This window comes from Xyrauchen texanus, chromosome 35 (assembly GCF_025860055.1).
Source record: "Xyrauchen texanus isolate HMW12.3.18 chromosome 35, RBS_HiC_50CHRs, whole genome shotgun sequence".
Lineage (NCBI taxonomy): Eukaryota > Metazoa > Chordata > Actinopteri > Cypriniformes > Catostomidae > Xyrauchen > Xyrauchen texanus.
Genome location: NC_068310.1, coordinates 29,517,266 through 29,541,017, shown reverse-complemented (window position 1 = coordinate 29,541,017; position 23,752 = coordinate 29,517,266). Strand labels below are relative to the sequence as shown.

Genomic DNA, 23,752 nt, shown 5'->3' with positions numbered 1-23,752 from the left:
TGAAGTATTGCAGTGATGGTTGTCCTTCTGCAAGTTTCTCCCATCTCCACACATGATCTCTGGAGCTCAACCAGGGTGACCATCGGGTTCTTGGTCACCTCTCTTACCAAGGACCTTCTCCTGATTGCTTAGTTTGGATGGGCAGCCAGCTCTAGGAAGAGTCCTGGTTGTTCTTCCAACTTCTTCCATTTAAGTATTATGGAGGCCATTATGCTCTTGGGAACATTCAATGCCTAATTGTTTTTGTAGACTTCCCCATATCTGTGCCTCGACACAATCCTGTCTTTGAGCTTTGCAGGCTGTTCCTTTGGCCTCATGGCTTGGTTTTTGGCATTTGCCACAGGTGGACTCCAATCAAGATGTAGAAACATCTCAAAGATGATCCAGAGAAATGGGATGCACCTGAGCTAAATTTGAAGTGTCATAGCAAATGGGCTGAATACTGATGTCAATGTGATATTTCAGTTTTATTTTTTTATTTTTAATAAATTTGCAAAGTTATCAAAAATCTTATTTTTTCTTTGTCGCTATGGAGTGTAGATTGATGTGATTTTTATTTTAAAGCATTTTAGCATAAGGCTGCAAAATGTTACAGTGTTGTAACATTGTGAAAAGAAATGTGAAAAGAAATTAAGGGTCTGAATAATTTCTGAATGCACTGTACATAAGTTAACATGAATTACCAATGAAAAATATTTTTACTGCATTTATTAATCATAGTTAATATTTATTTCAACATATACTAAAAAGAAAATTATTTAAAAAGTTGTATTTGTTAACATTAGTTAATGCACTACGAACTAACATGAACTGACAATGAACAATTGTATTTTTATTAACATGATAAAATTAGCAAAGATTTATAAATGCTTTAAAATTATTTAGTTATACAGATAACTAATGTTAACAAGTGGAACCTTATGTTAAGTGTTACCAAATTCTTGCAGCCTTCAGCTTTCACAACTTTTCATTTTTTACAGTGACTACATCAGAACTTAATGACCCTCTGTATACTTTCTTTCTAAAACAATTTGTGTTTCTCTAGATTTTAGTTTTTTTCTATTCTGGTCTTTTTTTCTACTTCCTCTCTAACTAATTTCGCTGGTACGCCGCATTCTTCCTCTACCTAAATGACCCCCACCAGCTGTTTTCCTATAGCTCTTTTTCATTTCCATTCAATCTCTCTCTCTCTCTCTCTCTCTCTCTCTCTCTCTCTCTCTCTCTCTCTCTCTCTCTCTCTCTCTCTCATAAATCTAAGGCTGATTGTAATGCTTTAAGGTGTAAGAGCCAACTGCTTTAATGAAATATCAACTAATTGCAGATTTCTAATTTAATCTGTTTCTGTGAAAGGATGATATGTTCCTGTTGTGTGTGTGTGTGTGTGTGTGTGTGTGTGTGTGTGTGTGTAACATTGAAATAAGTAATGGCTTAATGCTCTATAATACGCGGCAGAGAATGACTAATTCTCACTTTGCACAGGTAGCACTTTCAGAGAGAACCATGAGAAAAAGACTGCAATTGAAAAAGAGCCGAGAGACGCCCACAAGCGTCATTCAAATATACTCTGTCTGATGAATTTCAATATGTGTAGCCATCTGTTATTAAGTAAATACTGAGTAGTTTGTGCTCTGTTGACTGAATCTGATATCTGGTTTGTATCGGACTGCTTTGCCCACAGACGAACTATGACGGAGATCTTGTGTTATTCAGCGCCTTCACTAACGGGGGTTGGTCCCGTTCAGATCAGCGTGAGCGTGGATCGCGCTCAAGTCAGGGAAAGCCTGACATTTGAGTATATAGATGACCCAACTGTTCAACGCATCGAACCAGAGTGGAGCATCGCTAGGTAATGTTTGACCGTTTGAATTAACTCAATGCAAGAATGAACTTTCAGGAGGAGAAAATACTACTTAAACAGTATGTTCTAATATGTGACACTGTAATCAAGCACAATGTGACAAACATTTTAGCATCAAATAATTTGACTGTCTGCACTGAATGTGAAACTGCAGTGGTTATTTGACTCTAAAGGCTATGACCATTTTAACAGATACAAGGCAAGACATTACATGCTGCAAGAAATTGATCTTATTCTCAGAATTTTGTTCTGCATCTTTTTTCAAGGCTGTGTGTGTTTGTGCTGTTCATGAAAATGAATGAACAGCTGACCTTTGGTCAAATAGGCCTTTTATATCTTTTGAATAAAAGATGAACTCTGTGTCAGTGTGCATTTTATCAAGGTAATCGTATGGTTTACTGAAAATGGAAGTTAGCTCAAACCATGAGTTTGGCTTGGAAATATGGCTCAGACAGTATTCTGTCACTGTATACCCTTGCGATATACCTTCATAGCATAAAGCACACTTACGCATAATATATCTTCCATACCATTCAGAGACATGAAAAAAGAGTGAATGAATGTTAATGTTGTTCCTCAGGCAGGTTGTACAGTTTCTGTACTGCTAAAGTGATTTTGAAGTGTTTCACCATACAGAATTGGACTGATTATGCAGAGCTTCAAGATATTGACAACAAAATGCTGCACAGGATTATATACAGTAGCAGAGACAAAACAGGAACATGTCAAGAATGATTATAAAAGAGAGAGAGGGAGATGTGATGCTGAGATAAAGACTCAACTCGAGACAGAGAATGTGAGATAAATACAAATAAAGAAATCTATATGTCACCTGATATCCAAGACACAAAAAAGGGACAATAATCCTCAAAGGGGTGCGTAAAAAGGCTTCTGTCACATTTGTTTAAAAAAAACAGAAATGGCTTAATAAATGATAATACTTTCCCAAAACGAACAGTCAGTCATTTGGTCCATTCGGTGTAATGACCATAACAGCTGATATGATGACTATTTTCAATCCTATCTACTACAATGCCATTCAAAAACCAGAGATTAGATCAGTAGATTAGCTCTGTTTATCGTTAGTCTGAAAGACTGCATTAGATTTATACTAGACTTGTTATTCTAGGTGCGGTGTAAATGCTATTATAACTGGGGGTTATATCTATCATTACTTTTAAGTAATAATATAGTATATATTATTATAGTATATTAGTATAGTGCCATGTTGTCAGGCATGACACTCGGCGATCAATAGATGGAAAATAGATGAGAAACAAAGACTGTATATGATGAGATGGGTCATTGGCATACTTAAAAGAATATTCCAGGTCCATTACAAGTTAAGGTCAATCAACAGCATTTGTGGCATAGTAGTGATTACCACAAAAATGTAAACCAGAAATAATCCGACCAGCCCCTCTGGCACCAACAATCATCCCACACATCCCATGCCAATCCCCAATCTGATGGTCGATGCAAACATTAACTGAAGCTCCTGACTTGTTTATGCCTGATTTTATGCACTGCATTGCTGCCACATGATTGGTGAATGAAAAGTATATTAATGCCACTTATTAAAATACACACTTTATTTAGCATCAATTTACCATACCATGATTCTTAGTAGTGTACTGTACACCATGCCAGTAAGAAATTTACCCTGATATACATTTTGTAAGTTCATGTGGAGCTTTTTTATGGGAAAAATATGTTTATTACACATTTTACATACAGTATGTACTGTAACATAACATACTGCATCACTGTAACATTACATACTGCAACACTATAACATAACATACTGCATCACTGTAACATTACATACTGTAACACTATAACATAACATACTGCAACACTGTAACATAACATACTGTAACACTGTTACATTACACACTGCAACACTTTTACACACTGCAACACTGTTACATTACACACTGCAACACTAACATTACATACTGCAACACTGTAACATAACATACTGTAACACTGTTACATTACACACTGCAACACTTTTACACACTGCAACACTGTTACATTACACACTGCAACACTAACATTACATACTGCAACACTGTTACATTACACACTGCAACACTAACATTACACACTGCAACACTTTTACATTACACACTGTAACACTGTAACATGACACACTGCAACACTGTAACATAACATACTGTAACATTACATACTGCAACACTGTAACATTAAATACTGTAACATAACGTACTGCAACACTGTAACATTACATACTAAAACACTGTAACATTACATACTGCAACACTGTAACATAACATACTGCATCACTGTAACATTACATACTGTAACAATATAACATAACATACTGCAACACTGTAACATAACATACTGTAACAATGTAACATTACACACTGCAAAACTGTTACATTACACACTGCAACACTGTTACATAACATACTGTAACATAACGTACTGCAACACTGTAACATTACATACTAAAACACTGTAACATTACATACTGCAACACTGTAACATAACATACTGCATCACTGTAACATTACATACTGTAACAATATAACATAACATACTGCAACACTGTAACATAACATACTGTAACACTGTTACATTACACACTGCAAAACTGTTACATTACACACTGCAACACTGTTACATTACACACTGCAACACTAACATTACATACTGCAACACTGTAACATAACATACTGTAACACTGTTACATTACACACTGCAACACTTTTACACACTGCAACACTGTTACATTACACACTGCAACACTAACATTACATACTGCAACACTGTTACATTACACACTGCAACACTAACATTACACACTGCAACACTTTTACATTACACACTGTAACACTGTAACATGACACACTGCAACACTGTAACATAACATACTGTAACATTACATACTGCAACACTGTAACATTAAATACTGTAACATAACGTACTGCAACACTGTAACATTACATACTAAAACACTGTAACATTACATACTGCAACACTGTAACATAACATACTGCATCACTGTAACATTACATACTGTAACAATATAACATAACATACTGCAACACTGTAACATAACATACTGTAACACTGTTACATTACACACTGCAAAACTGTTACATTACACACTGCAACACTGTTACATAACATACTGTAACATAACGTACTGCAACACTGTAACATTACATACTAAAACACTGTAACATTACATACTGCAACACTGTAACATAACATACTGCATCACTGTAACATTACATACTGTAACAATATAACATAACATACTGCAACACTGTAACATAACATACTGTAACACTGTTACATTACACACTGCAAAACTGTTACATTACACACTGCAACACTGTTACATAACATACTGTAACATAGCATACTGCAACACTGTAACATTACATACTACAACACTGTAACATTACATACTGCAACACTTTAACATAACATACAGTAACATTACATACTGTAACACTGTAACATAACATAATGTAACACTGTTACATTACACACTGCAACACTGTTACATTACACACTAAAACACTAACATTACATACTGCAACACTGTAACATGACACACTGCAACACTGTAACATAACATACTGTAACATTACATACTGCAACACTGTAACATTACATAGTGCAACATAACATACTGTAACATTACATACTAAAACACTTTTGCATTACATACTGCAACACTGTAACATTACATACTGCAACACTTTTGCATTACATACTGCAACACTGTAACATTACATACTGCAACACTGTTAAATGACATACTGCAACACTGTAACATAACATACTGTAACACTGTAACATTACACACTGCAACACTGTAACATTACATACTGTAACATTACATACTGCAACACTGTAACATAACATACTGTAACACTGTAACATTACATACTGCAACACTGTAACATAACATACTGTAACACTGTAACATAACATACTGTAACAATGTGACATTACATACTGCAACACTGTAACATAACATACTGTAACAATGTGACATAACATACTGCAACACTGTAACAACATACTGTAACACTGTAACATTACATACTGCAACACTGTAACATAACATACTGTAACAATGTGACATAACATACTGTAACACTGTAACATTACATACTGCAACACTGTAACATAACATACTGTAACAATGTGACATAACATACTGCAGCATTGTAACATTACATACTGCAACACTGTAACATTACATACTGTAACAATGTGACATAACATACTGCAGCACTGTAACATTACATACTCTAGCACTGTAAAATTCATAAATTCACAGTATGCCCACCTCTTCAGAGACTATTACACCACTGATGCCAGAGAATCAATGAAGGCAGAAATGGTGCTGTTGCAGATGTACCAGTTCCCCAGACTGAACAGAACACTCTTACAAGCTGCACCAGACTAATGAAGTGCTCAAGAGTAAACAAGTGAAACACCAAGAGGGAGAGTTCCTCACCCGTTCCACTCCCCGACGCTCAGTGCTTTTGTTGTGCACTATCAAGCCTTGGACATTTCATGAATGCTAAGCAGGATCACCGCTGATTCTGTTCCTTTAATGTTTTCAAAGACGAGTCTAGTATGTTTGATTACATCTACTGAAGCTAGTTAAAAGCATCTTTAATCACTACCTTCTCAAAAGCGCATTATCTTCTAAGAACTGTTTGCTCAAAGGACCAAGTTTTGAGGGTAGTTTTGATTTTAGTGGAGATGAGTTTCTTTAGCATTCTGTGGCAAATTCACTAAATAGTTATGCCACTTTTGCGTGTAGAAAGCAGGCAGTAAACAGACCATTTGTGTTCATTTCCTAGCAGTCATAGTAGCAGTAATTATTTGTACAAATTATTCATAGTATATCCAGACGTGTAGTGTTGTTGAGCACAATTTCTGCATTTATAAAAATGCCTAAGGCAAAATGCAGTAACTACGCATTTTTATTCAAATATAGGTAAGTCTATGATTTGACCTGTGACAGATAGATTTGGCACAACTATGCTCAGTGGAGTGTGAAAAGTGCAGTAACTTCAAAATGAACAATAATTTGAAGCCATTTTTTAGTGTTGCTTGTTACTGCATTTTGGCTTTGTAGGGCAGAACGAGCATTTCAGTCTCATAGAGGCCAACCCTTTCATGTTTTTCAGTGGACACACGCCTTTGGTGGTGACCGGGACGAACTTGGATGTCATACAGGAGCCGAGGATTCGGATCAAGTATGGTGGGCGAGAATCCGTAAACGTGAGTAGCTGAAAACACTATTTATTTATTAATCTTTGTTATCGGTGATTCCTTAATTACCTTCACTCTCTTTTTGAAATGACCTCAGTTACCTGAGCTAAGGGCTTTTGGGAGAACGGCTCTCTTGTGTGAGCTGATATCTCACGAGAGTGAACGCGATGAAACCAAATCGTATCAGTTCGACCTCAGAGATGCACAACCTTGGGAAGTGGCATGCTTTGTCTGCAGGTTTCAGTTGATTATCAGTGACTTTCAAAAGAGAAAGGATTGCACATTCTCCTGCCTTTTTTTGGGATGCATTAGGCTAATTTCTCTCCTTTCTGTTGACCCATGGAGGCGAGATCAGCCATGACTCACTGCCGCGGCTCCAGAAATCTCAAATATCTCCTACCCACAAGCCCAAAGAGTGACCTCTTTCAAGCTGTGTATCTGTAATTTCGACAAAGTACCCCACTGAATAATTCAGACTGTGTAAAGTGGTGTGGATGAAGCATTTAATTTGAGCATTTTACTTAGCTGCTGCCAAACTGAATACAAGTATTCAGAGCATTCTGTGAATGCACAGACTTAATTTCTGAACAGGTATTGGGAAAGTAGTTCAACTACGTTTTAGGAAAAGTAGTTAGCTACACTACACTGTATACTAATAAAAACATCCTCAAAGCTATTTAATATGGAAGAACGAACCGACTGGCCAAATTAAAGAGAGTGGATGTTTAAGGCAGGTTTCTTTGATCAATGCATCAGTTCACTCAGTCGTAAAGCAGTACAGTAAAGGTACAGTATACCAAGCCTTTTGCTACACTACACCACTATTCATTGGAAACGGTAGCTTGTTACTGTAATGATCTGTATGATTTGGAAAAAAAAACAGAGCTTCAGTCACACAACTGATAAATGTGTATGAGTTAGTAGCCTTACTACTTTTAGTTAGTTTCTCACCAACACTGTACTTGAATATATTTGTGGATTCTGGACAATTAATGTGGCTGGTTAATGGGGTTTAAAGAAAGATGAACTGCTGACAGAAAGTCTTGGTCAGCATTGATCCCGAAATGAGAAGGCCGAGGGCTAAAGGATCGGTTCAAATTCAATTTATCGTCACTGCAGGGGGTCCAAGTTTAATTAATGGAAGAGGATTTTCTTTTGCTAGGCCAGACAAGAGGACAGGATCCTATAGTGACATCCTATTGTAACAGAATAGAGACTGTACTGTGTTATAATGATTTGCAAGAGATCTAAATGCTGACTAATATTAAAAATGGATTTCAGGGGGATAAAATAGAATGCTAAAAGTGTACAGTATGCTCCCCTTAAAGCACAAATACACTTTGTACTATCTTATTTCATATGGAGGCACAAACCTGCATAAATAATAAATGAATACATGTAATAATAAAAAATAAAGGATTAAATGTCTTGATAAAACAAATAGAATTAGTTTTTAATTAAATGTATTCCTGAATTTATTATTGTATGACTTTATTCCTTTATTATTTTCTATATTTATTTTTAACTTATTTTTATTCTTTTTAGCTTTTAATTATTTACTCATTCGTTTTGCCTATTTTTTTTATTTATGAGTTAATTTATTTTTTATATTTATTTATTCCCACATATATTTATTTCCATATTTATATATTCCCATAAATATTTATTTATTTATACATGTATTTATTTGTACTTTTCTGTGTGCAACATGGAAATGAGGGAGGCGGTCCTTGCGGAGCTCCAGTGCATCATTGGATGAGAGCTCAATAGTACTTATCGGAAGCAGATGGACGTCCCACCTTAGCACCCTTTGACTCGCACAGATTTTGAATATGCAGGGAAACATTTGCAGAGAATCTAACAATCCAGGATGTGCTACGACATTCATACCGGCCTACAGCTCTCCTAAAACATCAATAAGCACCTCTACTCTAAATGAAACAGTCATTTGATGCGTGGTTATCGACTTCATTCGCATGTCGCGCAACTCTCTAGATATATGTGAAGAGTCAGCTATAGATTTTTTTATTGCAGATGTATACATACATAAACGATCAGGGAAATGAAGCATGGTTGTATCTTTTACAATGAACAATCATGACAACAGAAAACAATATTATGGATTTGCAGACATCAAAATATGAAGTTATACACAGAAGAAAAGAAAAGGACAAGGTTAAATCATATCATTTATGAAACTTGCTCATTTTGTGGTTTTGTTGAAGAAACAGCTCCCCATTTATTTTGTGATTGTAGTAGAACCAATACATCTTGGATTGACTTAAGCTCTTATGTTTTTAGCCCCACAAATAGCTATAGTTTACACAATATGGCTATGACCTAACGTCACATCAAAACAAGTCAAGAGTAATCGAGCACACGCTTCAATCTACAATAAGCCAATGGTAAGCAGGACCCGCCCACATAATTATCATACAAGAGACAGAAATGTAAGAATAAATACAAAAATAAATAAATGTGGGAATATTTAAATATAGAAATAAATAAATGAATGCATAAATAAATAATAAAAAAAAACAAAAACAAATGAAAGAATAAAAAAGTTATAAGACACACCCCCTCTCCCATGTGCCACTCGAAGAGGATGTAAGATGGCCTGTCATTGGATGACGTACAAGCAGTTTACGTGATATTACTGGATCTGCGAATCATGTGTATAAGAAACATATGCAAAGCATATCAGAAGTTTATGGTGGCTCGTTCACAGTTGCTGTGAAATGCTGAATGCGACCCTACCTGAGCATGCACAGTGATGTGTGTCCTGGATAGTAGCTGGTAATCATGATGCTGTCAACAGAACCAGCCTCCCAACCCACGCCCCCAACTGAAACATGCACAGCAACCGCAATTTGCCTCACCCTACTTCACCGATTGAGGTACCGAGCCGATGAAGAATACCGCCAGATCCTGTACTGAAGCACCTCCGTGAAATTAGCACCCCATATAATTAAATCTTTACCAAATATATACCATTAAAAAATGAATATTTGTGCTGCTTTGGTGTTTCAGATATTAGACATAATTTTTTGGCTCTGTGACGTCACTTTCCACCCCATGAGGTCGTTTGTGCTTGGTTTGTGCTGCTTTGTTCCGTTAAAAGAAACACAAACTATTTCCCTTCCTTACATATAGCAAGAAACTTTTCAGGAGCAGTGACTTCACTCCAAATCGCTCCAAAACGGTGTCGTCCGTTTATGCTCGATTAGTGCTCTCAAAAGAAACATCATAATGTTTTCCTTTCTTTGTATTAAACAAGATTTTTAGAGCCATGAAAGCATGCAGGCTAAACTAATGTTTAAACTAATGTGATTGGGGTCCAGAGTGATTTTTGCAGCCTTTTTCCTCACTCTGGAAATGTAAATTTTTTAAAGGGAGGGCAGGGGGCAACCAATAATCCTCTCAGCAGTCCGAACTGTCCTGTGTAGTGTTCTGATATCCGATTCCATAGCTGCACCAAACCAGATAGTTATAGATGTGCAGAGGACAGACTCAATGACTGCTGAGTAGAACTGTATCAGCAGCGCCTGTGGCAGGTTGAACTTACCCAACTGGCAAGGAAGTACAACCTCTGCTGGGCCTTTTCACAAGAATCAATGTGGGTCTCCCACTTCAGGTCCTGTGATATGGTAGTGCCCAGGAACCTGAATGACCCCATTGTTGCCACAGTGCTGTTTAGAATGATGAGGGGGGTCAAAGTTTGGAAGTTCTTGATAAAGTCCACAATTATCTCCACCTCCCATTCAACCTCCCTTTTGTAGAAGGACTCATCATCATCTTGTATGTACAGCTTTGCTCAACACTCTCGCATTGTAACGTTTGCAGGAAGGAGTCGAGAGAAAGAGGATGTAAATGTAGGCTTATTTAATAAAAACTCAGGAAAATAAACTATTTATTAACATTTTTATTAAAATTAATAGATTGATAATTGATTCCTTCATTCTTTTGTAAATGGCACTCCTGGGCTTCCATAGAGGTGAGTTTTTAAAGAAAACCTTGGCCTCTCGTTTCTTTACAAGGAAGGGGCAGTTAAGGTTCAAAATGACAATTAAACACCATAAAAGAATCATAAAAGTAGTTTATATGACATGTGCTCTATATTCCAAGTCTTCTGAAGACCTACTATAGCACTGAAGCCATAGCAATGTCCGATTTGTGAACAAATCGTTCATTTGAGTTGGTCTTTTAATTATTTTTAAATCAAGCTCACAAAACTGGTCTGAATGATTTGCTGATTAATTGTATTGGATGCAATGGTAAATGCAGTGATTAACAGCTCACTAGTGGTTTATGGCTTACATTTAGGTAGGCATGGCATGGCATCAGAAAACTTAGAATATATTGAACAAGTCAATAAGGACTACTTTTATGATACTTGAAGCGTGACAGCCCCAGTCCTCTTTCTTTATATGTGAAAGATTTACCAGGGTATTCTTCAGTAATGTACCTTTGTATCATAATGGTTCAGAACGAAACAAAATAGTGTCAGAGTCTGGCAATCAGAAGCGAGCGCCCATCATGGCAGCCTTTAAACTGTCATCTGCCTCATACTCAAATTGCTTTTTCCCCCTCCTCTTCTCCCTTTACCTGGTGGGGTTCTCAGAATCTGAGCACATGGCAGACAATTGTCTTTGTGCATCCTGCTGTACCTATCACCAGCCTGCAGTTGTGACATTAATCAATTTCATGATTATAGCTAAAAGATTAGTTTTTCTGCCTTTGTCTTCTCTTGAGGAGAGGGAAACAAATGGCTTGACGCATGCAACGGCAGAGATATTCCGTAATGAAGTCTGGAGACAGATTCCTGAAGCGCTGTGCGCTATATCTGAACCAGTCACATAGGCACTTCAGTTTTCTTCTAAAACGAAGCGATCAGATGCTCCCACCAATCAGTCAGACCTTCCCAGACACCACAGATAAGAGCCCGATCACAAAATCAACATGAAGAACATGAACTATAGATGTTAAAAGTATTCTAGCATATGAATTTAACAAAGTGACATAGTTGTTCTACATTCATTCTAAACTACATCCATCTAATTTTCTGCCTTATATTTTCCTGATATCCAGTTTAATGTACATGTACGTAAAACAACAAAGAGCATAATTCAGAGTTGGTAATGAAAGCAGTGTACCCTTAAAGGGATAGTTCACCTAAAAATGAAAATTCTTTCATTATTTACTAACATTATTTATGTTGCTCTAAATCCATTAATTAATTTTTTTCATGAAGTGCTTCTTCATTACTATACTGTCCTCCCTCCGTGATTGTGTTTTTCTGTATTGACAGCAAGCTAAATTACATTTAATGAAAGAGTTGAGAATTGAGCATCCTAGCTCCAGTATTTATCGAAGTACAGTAGGTAGAGCAAACTTACTTCAATCTTCTCTGTCTGCTCATATGAATGTAACACATCATAAGAAAATGTTTCACTGCTGTTCAAATGCACTTTGGATCATTTATATGTATAAATGTTTTCCATCTGAAAGGACTACATTTTAAATGAAACAAATGACAATAAAATGCAAAGTAATCTCTTCAGTAATCAAAATACTTTTTAAATATAACTTTTAAATGTAACTAATTACCAATTATTTAAATTTAAACTGTATAGCGGAATACGGTTTCTTATATTTTGTATTTTAAATACGTAATCCCGTTACATGTATTCTTTTACTTCCCAAACCTGTATGTAATACATTTTCCATATAAATCTTTAACAAACTTTGTCTTGAGTAAATTATATCTTAAAGACTAAGTATGTTTCACAAACATGATGCTACTTATCATAGGACATCTAAATCAGACTAATTCTTTATATTGCAAATTCAATAATTAACTAAATACAGCACCGATCAAATGTAAGCAATAAGATTAGTTTAACGATTACTTCGCATTAAGAAACATTACAATTCTGAGTAACCATGCTTAAGGACTTACATCATGCTAGCTTAATCAAAATAACTCTGGTAAGCATTAAATAACCAAAAATGTCTTAATACTTAAGATGTTTAATATGTAAAGAATAAAACTACTTACAGCCATTGCTATCTTAAACTTCAAAAGCAAAGCATAAATGAGGATTGAGAGCTCTGTATGTTTCTGATGCAACATGTGACTGAACAAATTAGCTTCCTATTTCCCTTGTTTGAACCTCTATAAGTATCCATTAGGTGGCGCTCAAAACAAGTTACAGTAATTTCCGGACTATAAACCGCAACTTTTTTCCCACGCTTTGAACCTCGCAGCTTAAACAACGACGCAGCTAATATATGGATTTTTCCCGCTTTCAAATTTTATAAAAAAAAAAAAAAAACATTCTGTGACGTGCTCAGTTTTTTGGCGGCATGAAGCTTTCATTAGACCAATGAAATTGCCGAACGGGTTAAGGTCAAACAACTTTTTTGTTTACTGTTTAGATTAAATTGAGCGTGCTCAAACTTCCCATCATTCTGATTACGGTAGTCATTTTGTCACCCTCAAGACACGGCATATGATGCAGCTTTAAAGTTGAATGCGATTGATCTGGCTGTTGGAAAAGTAAATAGAGCTGCTGCACGGGAGACGTTGGAAACAGCAGCGTGATGAATTGACTCAAAAGGCAAAAAGACAACTAAAGTTGAGGCTATTCAACTCCGACACCGAAGGAGATGACTTCAATGGTTTCATGTGCACAAGAGGAGGAAGATAGTGACCAATGACTTTCTTGCTAGGCTACTGTTTACTGCTAATTTTTTATTTTTTGTTACAAGCGTGTGTGGCAGCGGGGGCGTGGTCAAGCGCCCGTCCAGGAGAGAAAAGCAGGAGGGCGCTTACACCTGAGCTAATGTCTAACACCTGTGTCTAATTTCAGTAAGCGTGGGGAGAGCGGCATAAAAAGGCAGCAGAGAGAGTGTGTGTGTGTGTGTGTGTGTGTGTGTGTGTGTGTGTGTGTGTGAGTGAGTGAGTGAGTGACAGACAGACAGACACACGTCAGTCTAGTGTTGGCTCATAGAAGTCCAAGAATTGAGAAACTTACATAGCTGTGGCCATTAAAAGCCTTACCTGGAACGTCAAGTGCCCTGCTTCACGTGTCCTTCTTGGGAAAACTGTCACCCTGGCACCAGTGTGACAGTTTTCAGCACTTGATGTAAGCGCCCTTACCGCTTTTCTCTCCCGGACGGGCGCTTGTCCACGCCCCCGCTGCCACACCGTGTTTCGTTAAAGCCTATTTATTTTTCTTACAAGCCGTGTTTCGTTAAAGCCTGTGTAAAGTTCATTTGTTTCAATGTACCGGTAGGCACCTGCGGCTTATAGACAGGTGCGGCTTATTTATGTTCAAAATAATATTTTTTTGAAAATTCAGTGGGTGCGGCTTATATTCAGGTGCGCTCAATAGTCCGGAAATTACGGTAAACGGTAATGAATTCTGTGAAATAAAAGGCAGAACAGTTTTAGAGCATGTACACACGCTATAGTTTATGCTACATCATAAAACACTGTAAAGCCATTGATTTCTAAGAGTATGGTGCATCAAGAATGTTGGAAAAATGCAAAAATTATGCTGGAAATTGTTTATTTGTTTTATTTTTGCAGCGCATTGAGGCAGGCATCCATTGACCAATGAGAATTCTAAAATTTCAGTTGGGTCCTGACAGTGGATTTCCAAAACGTAGGATGGCAGTGAAAAATGTATATTTATGAGGAAAGCGCCATCTGGTTGGTTAGTTTACGGTTAGGGTTGGGTTATGGTTTCTCAGACCAATCTGGCACCGCTTTCCTGCTGAAAATTACAAATTCGTCCAATCAGGAATGGCTTTCTTCATGAATATAAATTAGTCTTCCTTGCCATTCTGTTTTGGAAAATCATGTCCAGGCATGCTCTCGTAAATCGAATTTGCAATATTCCCGTTAAATTTCAAACTGGCCTCGCTTTTTCCACAATCTCAAAACTAATCTAAAAACATCCCTCATTAAACATTCCATCAAAAGAGCTTTCTCGACTTTGTAAGCAACCTTAGTTTTCCAAAGGACCCTTTTTATATTTCTTGATTTGGAATCTGGAAGTAAACTATAGCAGGATAAACTTCTTTAGCAGTGAAAAGGAGACAACAACAAATATGTTTTCATTCCAATTTACTCCAACAGCAAAATAAAAAGTTCAAATGTGGAAAGAAATAGGGAATGGTGGACAACAATCAGAAGAGAGGAAGATGCTAATGTAACTCCAGATACAACTATCTAAGCCATCTCTTAGATTCTATGCAACTTGTTGCCCCAGAGCTAAAGATGTGAGTAGAGAGAGCAAGAGATGGTTTGATTCATTAGCTTAGTCAGGGAGGACTGTGCTTTGTGTTGAGTCATGTGTCAGTTGTTGGAAAGACCTGAATCCAATTATTTCAGAGAGACAGGAAATCAGAAAGGATTGCAATTATTTTCACAGCCAAATACCTGCAGCTACTGCAACCTAGTCATGGAAGGATAGTAGTGATACTCGAAAGCTATTAGTCTGGTGTAGGCCCTGAAGTTCTGCTGTGCAAAAAAATCGAACTTCTAAATGTATTTGCTTTTGTCCCTCTTAGTATCTTCATGCTTACACCGGGTGTTCTTTGAAACGTAAAATACTTTGCTAATTAAATTCCAGCCATGTGGAAAGCTACATTATTTTTGTGCCCAAACGTTAGCTTAGTAGCTTGTTGTCGGAAGTGATGAAATAAACTGGTAGAGCAAGACAAAATGCGTATGCGTCCAGCCAGTTTAAAACAGATGGCGAGTAGAGCCAGCGCAAGGCTTTTGTAGGCCGTGCCAGGCTGGTGGTGTTCACAGCATCTGTCTCTGATATGGCACTGCCACAAAAAGGACAGAGAAACACGAAAGCAGTTCAAACATATTAGACCTTTATCATGTCCTGCTTAGATAGGTATCTACATATGTAATTTTGAGGTTTTGGTAGCCAAATAGTTCAAAATTGAGCTGTTAACTCAAAGATTGCATGTTCAGTCCCTAGTAGAGGTGACTCGGGAATGCAATAGGGAGAAAATAGTCCTCCATTGTCATAATAGTAAGAGGTCACTTAGCAGGCATGTTTATCCTAAGTGCACCATAAGCAAATAAACAAGGTACAATACACCTGGAGCAAGCTGGTTTAAAATTACCAAATACTGGCTGATTAATCATACGGAATTTTGTTTAGTGGCTGAGACGAAGGCCTTGTAACCAGAAGATTGCTGGTTTGAGTCCCAAGCAAGACACTTAACCCTAGGTTAATCCACAGGAACTATTCCTTTAATAAGTGTCCTGTAAGGGGTCATTCAGATCAAACAAATACAACAGAATGCAGGTGTCTTGATGTTTTTTAGAGTAGACGTTCTTTTCAGCCTGACAGTTAGTAAGGCAACACACGCAGATGGAAGGTGAACCCAGATAATGGAATTTTATTTAAAACACAGGTGAGTATAATAGTAGACAAGTGCAGGTGATTAGAAGCTCCGGGGAAAGTGAACAGGGCAATGGAAAGGAGTGACACTGACACAACATCTAAAAATGTGGTAAACAAATAAAAACAAGACAGTACAATGATCAAAAACGTCCATCTAGTACATGTTCGCAAAGAAAAACTATTTGGCTTAGATAAATAAAACTGTCTACTAAATAACTGCTTACTGCCTACAATTTCCTTAATTGTTTCTGGAAAATCAATCTTAAAATGAAAGCTTTGTTTAGGAGCATGGTAGAAGGTCTAAGTTGGTCGACCATCTTGGACCAGCAACAAACTAGCTACAATCACTGATCTGACCAGCTTCATGCGGTCAAACTGGTTTTTGGAACATGATGGCCAATCCACTAGCCTATAACCAACTTGGACCAGATAATGACCATCTTAGACCAGCTAGAAGCCAGCTACCATGTTGTTTCAAAACAACTGGGTTTGTTATTACTTTTTTAATCATATTCCATGTAAACGATACTCTCAGAGGAACTAAACTCCCCCTGAATCATCAGAACTGAAAAAAGAGGCTGTGTTTTGCTTGTTTTTGTGCCTTAATGAGTTTTTCTTTTTCTGACTCTCAGTTAATTCTGAGAATTTAGCCTTGAGGACAAAAACTTTGTCTTTGCAATACCCCCATTCTGTTCACTAGCAATGACTCCAACCAAACAAGCGAGTAAAAGCCATTACCAGTTAATCACTGATAAGAAAACCATTGTAGTCTCAGGATGCCGGGGAAGAATATCACTTGATATACACTCCTCAAGGGCCCAGCAAAGAGGAACATCAGAGGAATGAGGAACCATAAGCTGTGGAATGAGATGCACCCTCAATCTCAACAAAATCAAGTTTGTGTGGTCAAAATGAGTTAGTATCAATTTAAGCTGTGAATGCGAGGAGACGAGTAGGGGGTGTGGTGCTCGCCGGACCTACAATGCATTGAAGATATTTAGCTCTAATTAAGTTTCTCCCCTGAGAGTGGTGGAGAAGATAGAATTGAGATGAAAACCTCAAGGTGCAGTCAGAGTTTCGCAGCCATCAATTTTGTTGTTCGAGTGTCAGCGCTGCTCTGCCGTGTTTGGAGGGAACGGCTCTATGCTTGTACATGTAGAAGGGAATGTGTCCATCAAGTGTGACTGCTTATATTTATGCTGTGCAGATGTATGTCACAGTTGTTGTGCTCTTGAAGTATGAGAGTTTTTTTAGCTAATTGTTTTGCTAGAGTTAATCCCAGCTGTTTGCCATCATTCAGGCTCTGTATAGTCATGTTGGAGTCACGTGGCTTAGCAGTGCATGTTCTACAGTATATTGTGTTGTAGTCTTCGTGTTGGAAACAAAAGTTCGAATCCAGCTCGTGACATTGCCCAAACATCTCACAAAAACATGTCCAGGCCACATTTCACCCACCAATTCCAAAATAAATAAGATAGGGACAAGGAAGTCCTTTTTAGGACTTGCAAATGTTTGCTAGTTTTGCATAATTGTAATGTGGAGGTAAAGTGATCTTAATTGTCATAGAATTGTCTAGAATTTGTTATTATTTTTGTGGGTGAATTATGACCTGGACATGTTCTTGACAAGTTTCATGAGTGTTGGATGAGTGCCTCATCACTCACAGAGTGCCAGAAAACAGATGAGTGTCACAGTAATCTATAAGGAGAGATTTGATCAGAAGAGTGTCATTTACACTTTTAATGTTTTCTCTCTGAGTTTGTTACTCACTTTTGAGCATAAAGGGTATTCTTGCCTTTGTTCTCCAACTCTGTTGTTGTCTAACAAAAGTATATGCATCTGTGGTCTTTTCAGCTCAGTAAAACATACTTGAAAACAGATGGTATCAAAGGATTCTTAATGGGAAAGAACTGAAGTGAGATGAAACAATGAATAACAATTACTTGCGGAAAATTGCTGATGAAAATAAGTGATATTTCTCTCTCTGCTCTTTTTTCCAGGTGTGTAAAGTTCTGAACACCACTTCTATGAGCTGTTTCGCTCCTTCTTTGATGGCCGAGTACAGGCCTGGTCTGGACTCAGTCAAGCACGCAGATGAGTTTGGCTTTATCTTCAATAACGTGCAGGCTCTTCTAGTGTACAACAACACTAACTTCCTGTACTACCCTAACCCTTACTTCGAACCGCTCAGCACCAATGGCATACTGGAGCAGAAACCTGGCTCCCCTATTATTTTAAAGGTATGCCCATCTTCAGGCTTGACCCTTGCCCTGACATCTCATATATTTGCAATCCAAGCATATACAATGTGTCCTGTTTGCATTCCATAAATATGCATTTACTGTACATATAACTAGTGTTGGGTATCATTACTTTTAAAAGTAACTCATTTGAATATCCTTAAAAAAGTTATTTAATTCATTAAAAAGTAAATTTCTATGGAAATTAAAGTGTTACGTTACTTTTGCGTTACTTTTTTCTAACAGCCACTTTCTCTTCTGCTATGCTATGCATTCCGTACAAATAAGTCATGCATTACATACAAGAGACATTACAGGTCATGCTAGCTACTGTACAACACTCATGTCAAAACAACATAGTAAACAATCAGATATTTAGAAAGTAGGTCTTCACGTCATATTTATAATAAAAAAATCAATAACATGAATATGCATGAGTTTTTATTTTTTTGCACAGTGTGAAATACTCACTCAATTTACTGGCTTATGCAGCTGACCTGCTCTGTTACAGCTCCCTGTAACTGGGAGAATGGGATGAGAAAAGCTGGATCAGTGGCTCAGAGTCTCTGCTAAATACTCTCTGGCCTCACACTCTATAGAACTACAATGCCCATCATGCACTATGTCTCCTCCACGAAGTTTGCACACTTTTACTCCAGACTTCTTGCAATACAGGGAAAGTAGGGGTGTACACAAGCAACATGTTACTTTATTTAAAATGTAACTCCGATATTATGGTCTAAAATCAAATAAAAATATTGTTATTTTACTCACTACTCAAAAAAGCAATTTGATTACATAACATGCATTACTTGTAACGTGTTACCCCCAACACTGCTTATAACATTCTTTCCAATGTGCTGTTTGTATAACAGGGTAAGAACCTGGTTCCTGCTGCCTCTGGAGGTGTGAAGCTTAACTACACTGTTCTCATAGGAGAGACTCCCTGTTCTGTCACCATATCTGAATCTCAGCTGCTGTGTGAGCCGCCTAACCTCACCGGCCAATACAAAATCATGGTAAGACATCTACAGTGTGTTTATGTGCCCTGTAGAGCAATTTAGTTTATTTGTTCTTGGTTGGTTCTTGGTCCACTCAAATGACTTTCCTGCACTCTGACTTTAAGTTTCCGGTGTACATACTTGAAAGGCCCCTTAATACTTGTTAACCAGGTGTGAGACCTGTGGTGTTTGAGGTGGGTTTTAAATTTCCTGCTTAAACACTCATTATTTTGTTATTATTGTTGTACCACTAGTGAAGACACAGGCGAGACCTTCAGCAGTGGAACATGTTGTTGCTGTCACCAGGTTCCCTAGGAACAGGAAAGCAATTACTGTTAGTGCTGCCCAAATGTTACCAAACACATTATATAGCATACTCAATGTGTGTAGGTGTTTTTTTTGTTGTTGTTGTTGTTTCAAAGCATAAGATACAATTTTACTCTATTTACTGTATTGTATTGTATTTATGTAGAATGCTATTACCCTGTTTTTCCCCAACATGGATCTATGGTAATACTATGCTTTTATTTTTGGCCATGTACCATGGTATTGTAATACCATGATTCTAGGAAATGTTCCCATGTTAATACAAAGGTGATTTTTGTTTTTTTGTTTGGAGATATGCCAAGATAATACCAGTGTTTTGTGGAAATGATTCTATGGTAAAAACCATTGTGGGTTTTTGGACATAATTTTAAAACACTTGACTTTGATGAGTGAAACTTTGAAAACATTTTCATGATCTTATAAATCTTTTGATCTGAAGGAGTATGCTTAAATGCTTAATTTTTTATTTTTTTTTTACAAAAAAATATAATTGTGCCACCATATTAATTTATTTAATTATAAATCTAAAATGTAATAAAAAAATTTGCTTTTTTTTTAATTGATGACTTGGACCAAATAATAAAGAAAAGAAGCCAAAAAGTGCCCAACATAGATGGGAACTCCTTCAATACTGTTTAAAAGGCATCCCAGGGTGATACCTCAAGAGGCTGGTTGAGAAAATGTCAAGAGTACATGTCTGCAAATTCTAGGCAAAGGGGGACTACTTTGAAGATGCTAAAATATAACACAATTTTTTATTGATTTAGGATTTTGTTTAGTCACAACATAATTCCCATAGTTCCATTTATGTTATTCCATAGTTTTGATGACTTTACTATTATTCTAAAATGTGAAGGAACCTTTGACCGGTAGTGTATACCATGATAATACCATGGCATTTTCGCTAGTACCGAGGTGGGTTTTTTGGATATATACAATGGTAATACCATGGTATTTTGTGGACATATGTCATGGTATTACCATGGTGATTTTTTGTTTGTTTTTTTGGACATGTAACATAGTGATACCATGGTGATTGTTTTAGACATAAAAGCATGGTAAAGCAATGGTTCCCTATCTGTCACTCAGACAGACATTTTGTCGATGTAGTGTCACTAGGGGTCACCCTCCGATGTTTTAAGAAAAGGCCAATGAAAATTGGCTAGTGGAATTTGTATGCTACTTCCCCGGACATACAGGTATAACTGGAGCTGTGTGCAACCAGATTTTTTTCTTCGGAGCCGAGCGATGTTGATGCATTCCACTGGCAATCCATTAACCTCTACAAGAAAGCAAAGAGCCATCCCCGCGGCTGCTGGATTTTTCAGCACATCACAGCGGTTTATCCCCTCTGGCACAGATAAGTGCAGAGAACGCCCCTGGGCACTTTGGCAGTGTGTGTTGAGTGCTAAAAGAGTATATTTCTCCTTAAAGAGAGTGTATATTCCCAAAAGAGTGGGCACTGACAGAAAGAGTCTTTTTAAAGATGCCTTTCCAGTTATGTGCAGTTCCTGGTTGCGGTCGTTATCTCTCCGCTTCTGACGGTTACGATCGCTGCCTTGCGTCTCTGGGCTCCAGACACGCTGAGACCGCATTCGTGGATGGTTCATGACCGCACTGCGAGAACATGATTATGGCCACGTTGTGATCGCGGCTTTCCTTCCTCAGAGGGAAAGTCACTCTAGCCGCTCCCCGCCTCATTTCTTCACCTGCGGGCACAAGACTGCAACGGTTAGTGCTGGGGGCGATTTGGGGACTTCAATGGAAGTATCTCCGCCGGGTAAATCCCCACAGACCTCCCATTCCCCAGCACACTCATGTGCCCCGGTTGAGTTCTGGGTTGAACCAGATGGCCCGCCTCAGAGCGGGTTCGACCTCTCATTCGGCGCTCAGTAAGAGGATGAGATATCGATAGCAGTGTCAGAGCAGGCCGCTTCAGTCCGATGCGGAGGACTCGGCTGGGCTGCTGCTTTGGGATGGGGCCGCCCAGTCTGAGGCTGAGATGACGCCCATGCTTGCCCAGGCTGACGCAAGTGTTGGGCTAGAATGGAACCCTCCAACCTGCCCTGAACCATCTCGGCTTGATGATTGGTTCCTGGGGTCAGAGCGCCACTCAAGGCCGTGCTCCACCCCGGTGCCTTTCTTCCCGGAGTACTTGCAAAGTCGTGGCAGGCACCTTTCACTGCCCAGACCAGGCTTTTGAGTTCTGTTGCGCTCTCCACCATCAACGGTCAGGGGCTACACAGACGCGGAGGAGGTGGAGCAGGCGATTGCAGTGCACTTGTACCCGCAGAGCACCGCCTCCTGGCTGAACCATCCTAGGTTCCCATCTAAGGCCTATAAGACTACACAGAGTACGAAGGTACACAGTACGTGGAGGGAGGTAAGTGCTCTCTCTATACAGTGAGATCGGGACACTTCTTGCCTGCTCCACCGCGAGACCCGGTCTGCGGGTACGTCAGCAGCAGTGGTCCCCTTGGCCAGAGTTTGGAGACGTGGTTAACATTCTCCAACCCGTCGCGAAGGCTGGCCAGAATGATCCAACTCGGCATGCGATTCATTTCACCATGCGCCTCCCGAGGTTCAGCGAGGTTCTTCTCCAGGAGAAGAAAGAGATGAAAAGGCCAAACAAGCGGGTGTGACCTGTTCCCATTATGGGTATGTCAGACCCTCCCCCCTTTTATGCTTTCGGGGGTGAGGGTCCATACGAAGTGCACGGGGCATTGGGAAGGTTACGATGGTGCCGGTGCACCTGTTACATGGCATGCAGTGGCCTGCCTGCACCAGCACCGCTGGTACACGTAATACAGTTCAGGGACTTCTAGTGTCACTACATCGACACAACGTTGAGTGAGTGACAGATAGGGAACGTCTAGGTTACTGTTGTAACCCTTGTTCCCTGATGGAGGGAACGAGACATTGTATCCCTCCTGCCACAACACTGAACTACCTGCTGTAATGGCCGGGACTCTGTCTCGGCTCCTCAGCACAAATCTGATTGAGTGGTTGCACACCAGCTCCTTTTATACCCATATGTCCGGGAGAGTGGCGTGCAAATTCCACTTGCCAATTTTCATTGGCCTTTTCTTAAAACATCAGAGGTGTTTGGGGCTCTCAAGGGTGCCCCATAGTGTCACTACATTGACACAAGGTCTTGTTCCCTCCATCAAGGAACGGGGGTTATGACAGTAACCTAGACGTTTTACGGACATTTTACGGTCCAGTGGTAACACCATTGTGCTTTTTGGGACTATACTATGGTAGTAAAATGGTGTTTTGTTTTGGACATAACACCATGGTAATTAGGGTTTGAAATTAACAACCGTCAACCCACCAAATGCAGATAAAAATTGACCGTGGTGACCCATGGTCTTACATAATGGCCATGTCATTACAAATGTCGCTGTTACACACTTGGTATACAATGGTAAACTTTGGCAAGTACTTCCATGAACTATGGAAAATGTTTTCCTCCTGTTCTAATTGCATTTGCCTTTGGATATTTTAATGGTTACTTAAACCATTAGGCCTGTGTCCTTCTGAACTCATATCATTCTTGTTTAAATAAAATGTCTATACAAATGCATGCAGTTACAGTCTCCAGTTACCTTT

The 23,752-nt window shown here is 38.5% G+C and overlaps 1 protein-coding gene across 1 annotated transcript in view; it reads left to right on the top strand.

The window, feature by feature from the left end:
- The window catches only part of LOC127628389 (plexin-A2-like), a 212,101-nt gene that overhangs the window by 144,942 nt on the left and 43,407 nt on the right, over window positions 1-23,752 (top strand). Inside the window, exons 15-18 of the mRNA XM_052105112.1 lie at window positions 1,679-1,846; window positions 7,051-7,144; window positions 18,573-18,812; window positions 19,688-19,831. Coding sequence (XP_051961072.1) covers window positions 1,679-1,846; window positions 7,051-7,144; window positions 18,573-18,812; window positions 19,688-19,831 — 646 coding nt within the window. The remainder of the gene's footprint in view (window positions 1-1,678; window positions 1,847-7,050; window positions 7,145-18,572; window positions 18,813-19,687; window positions 19,832-23,752) is intronic.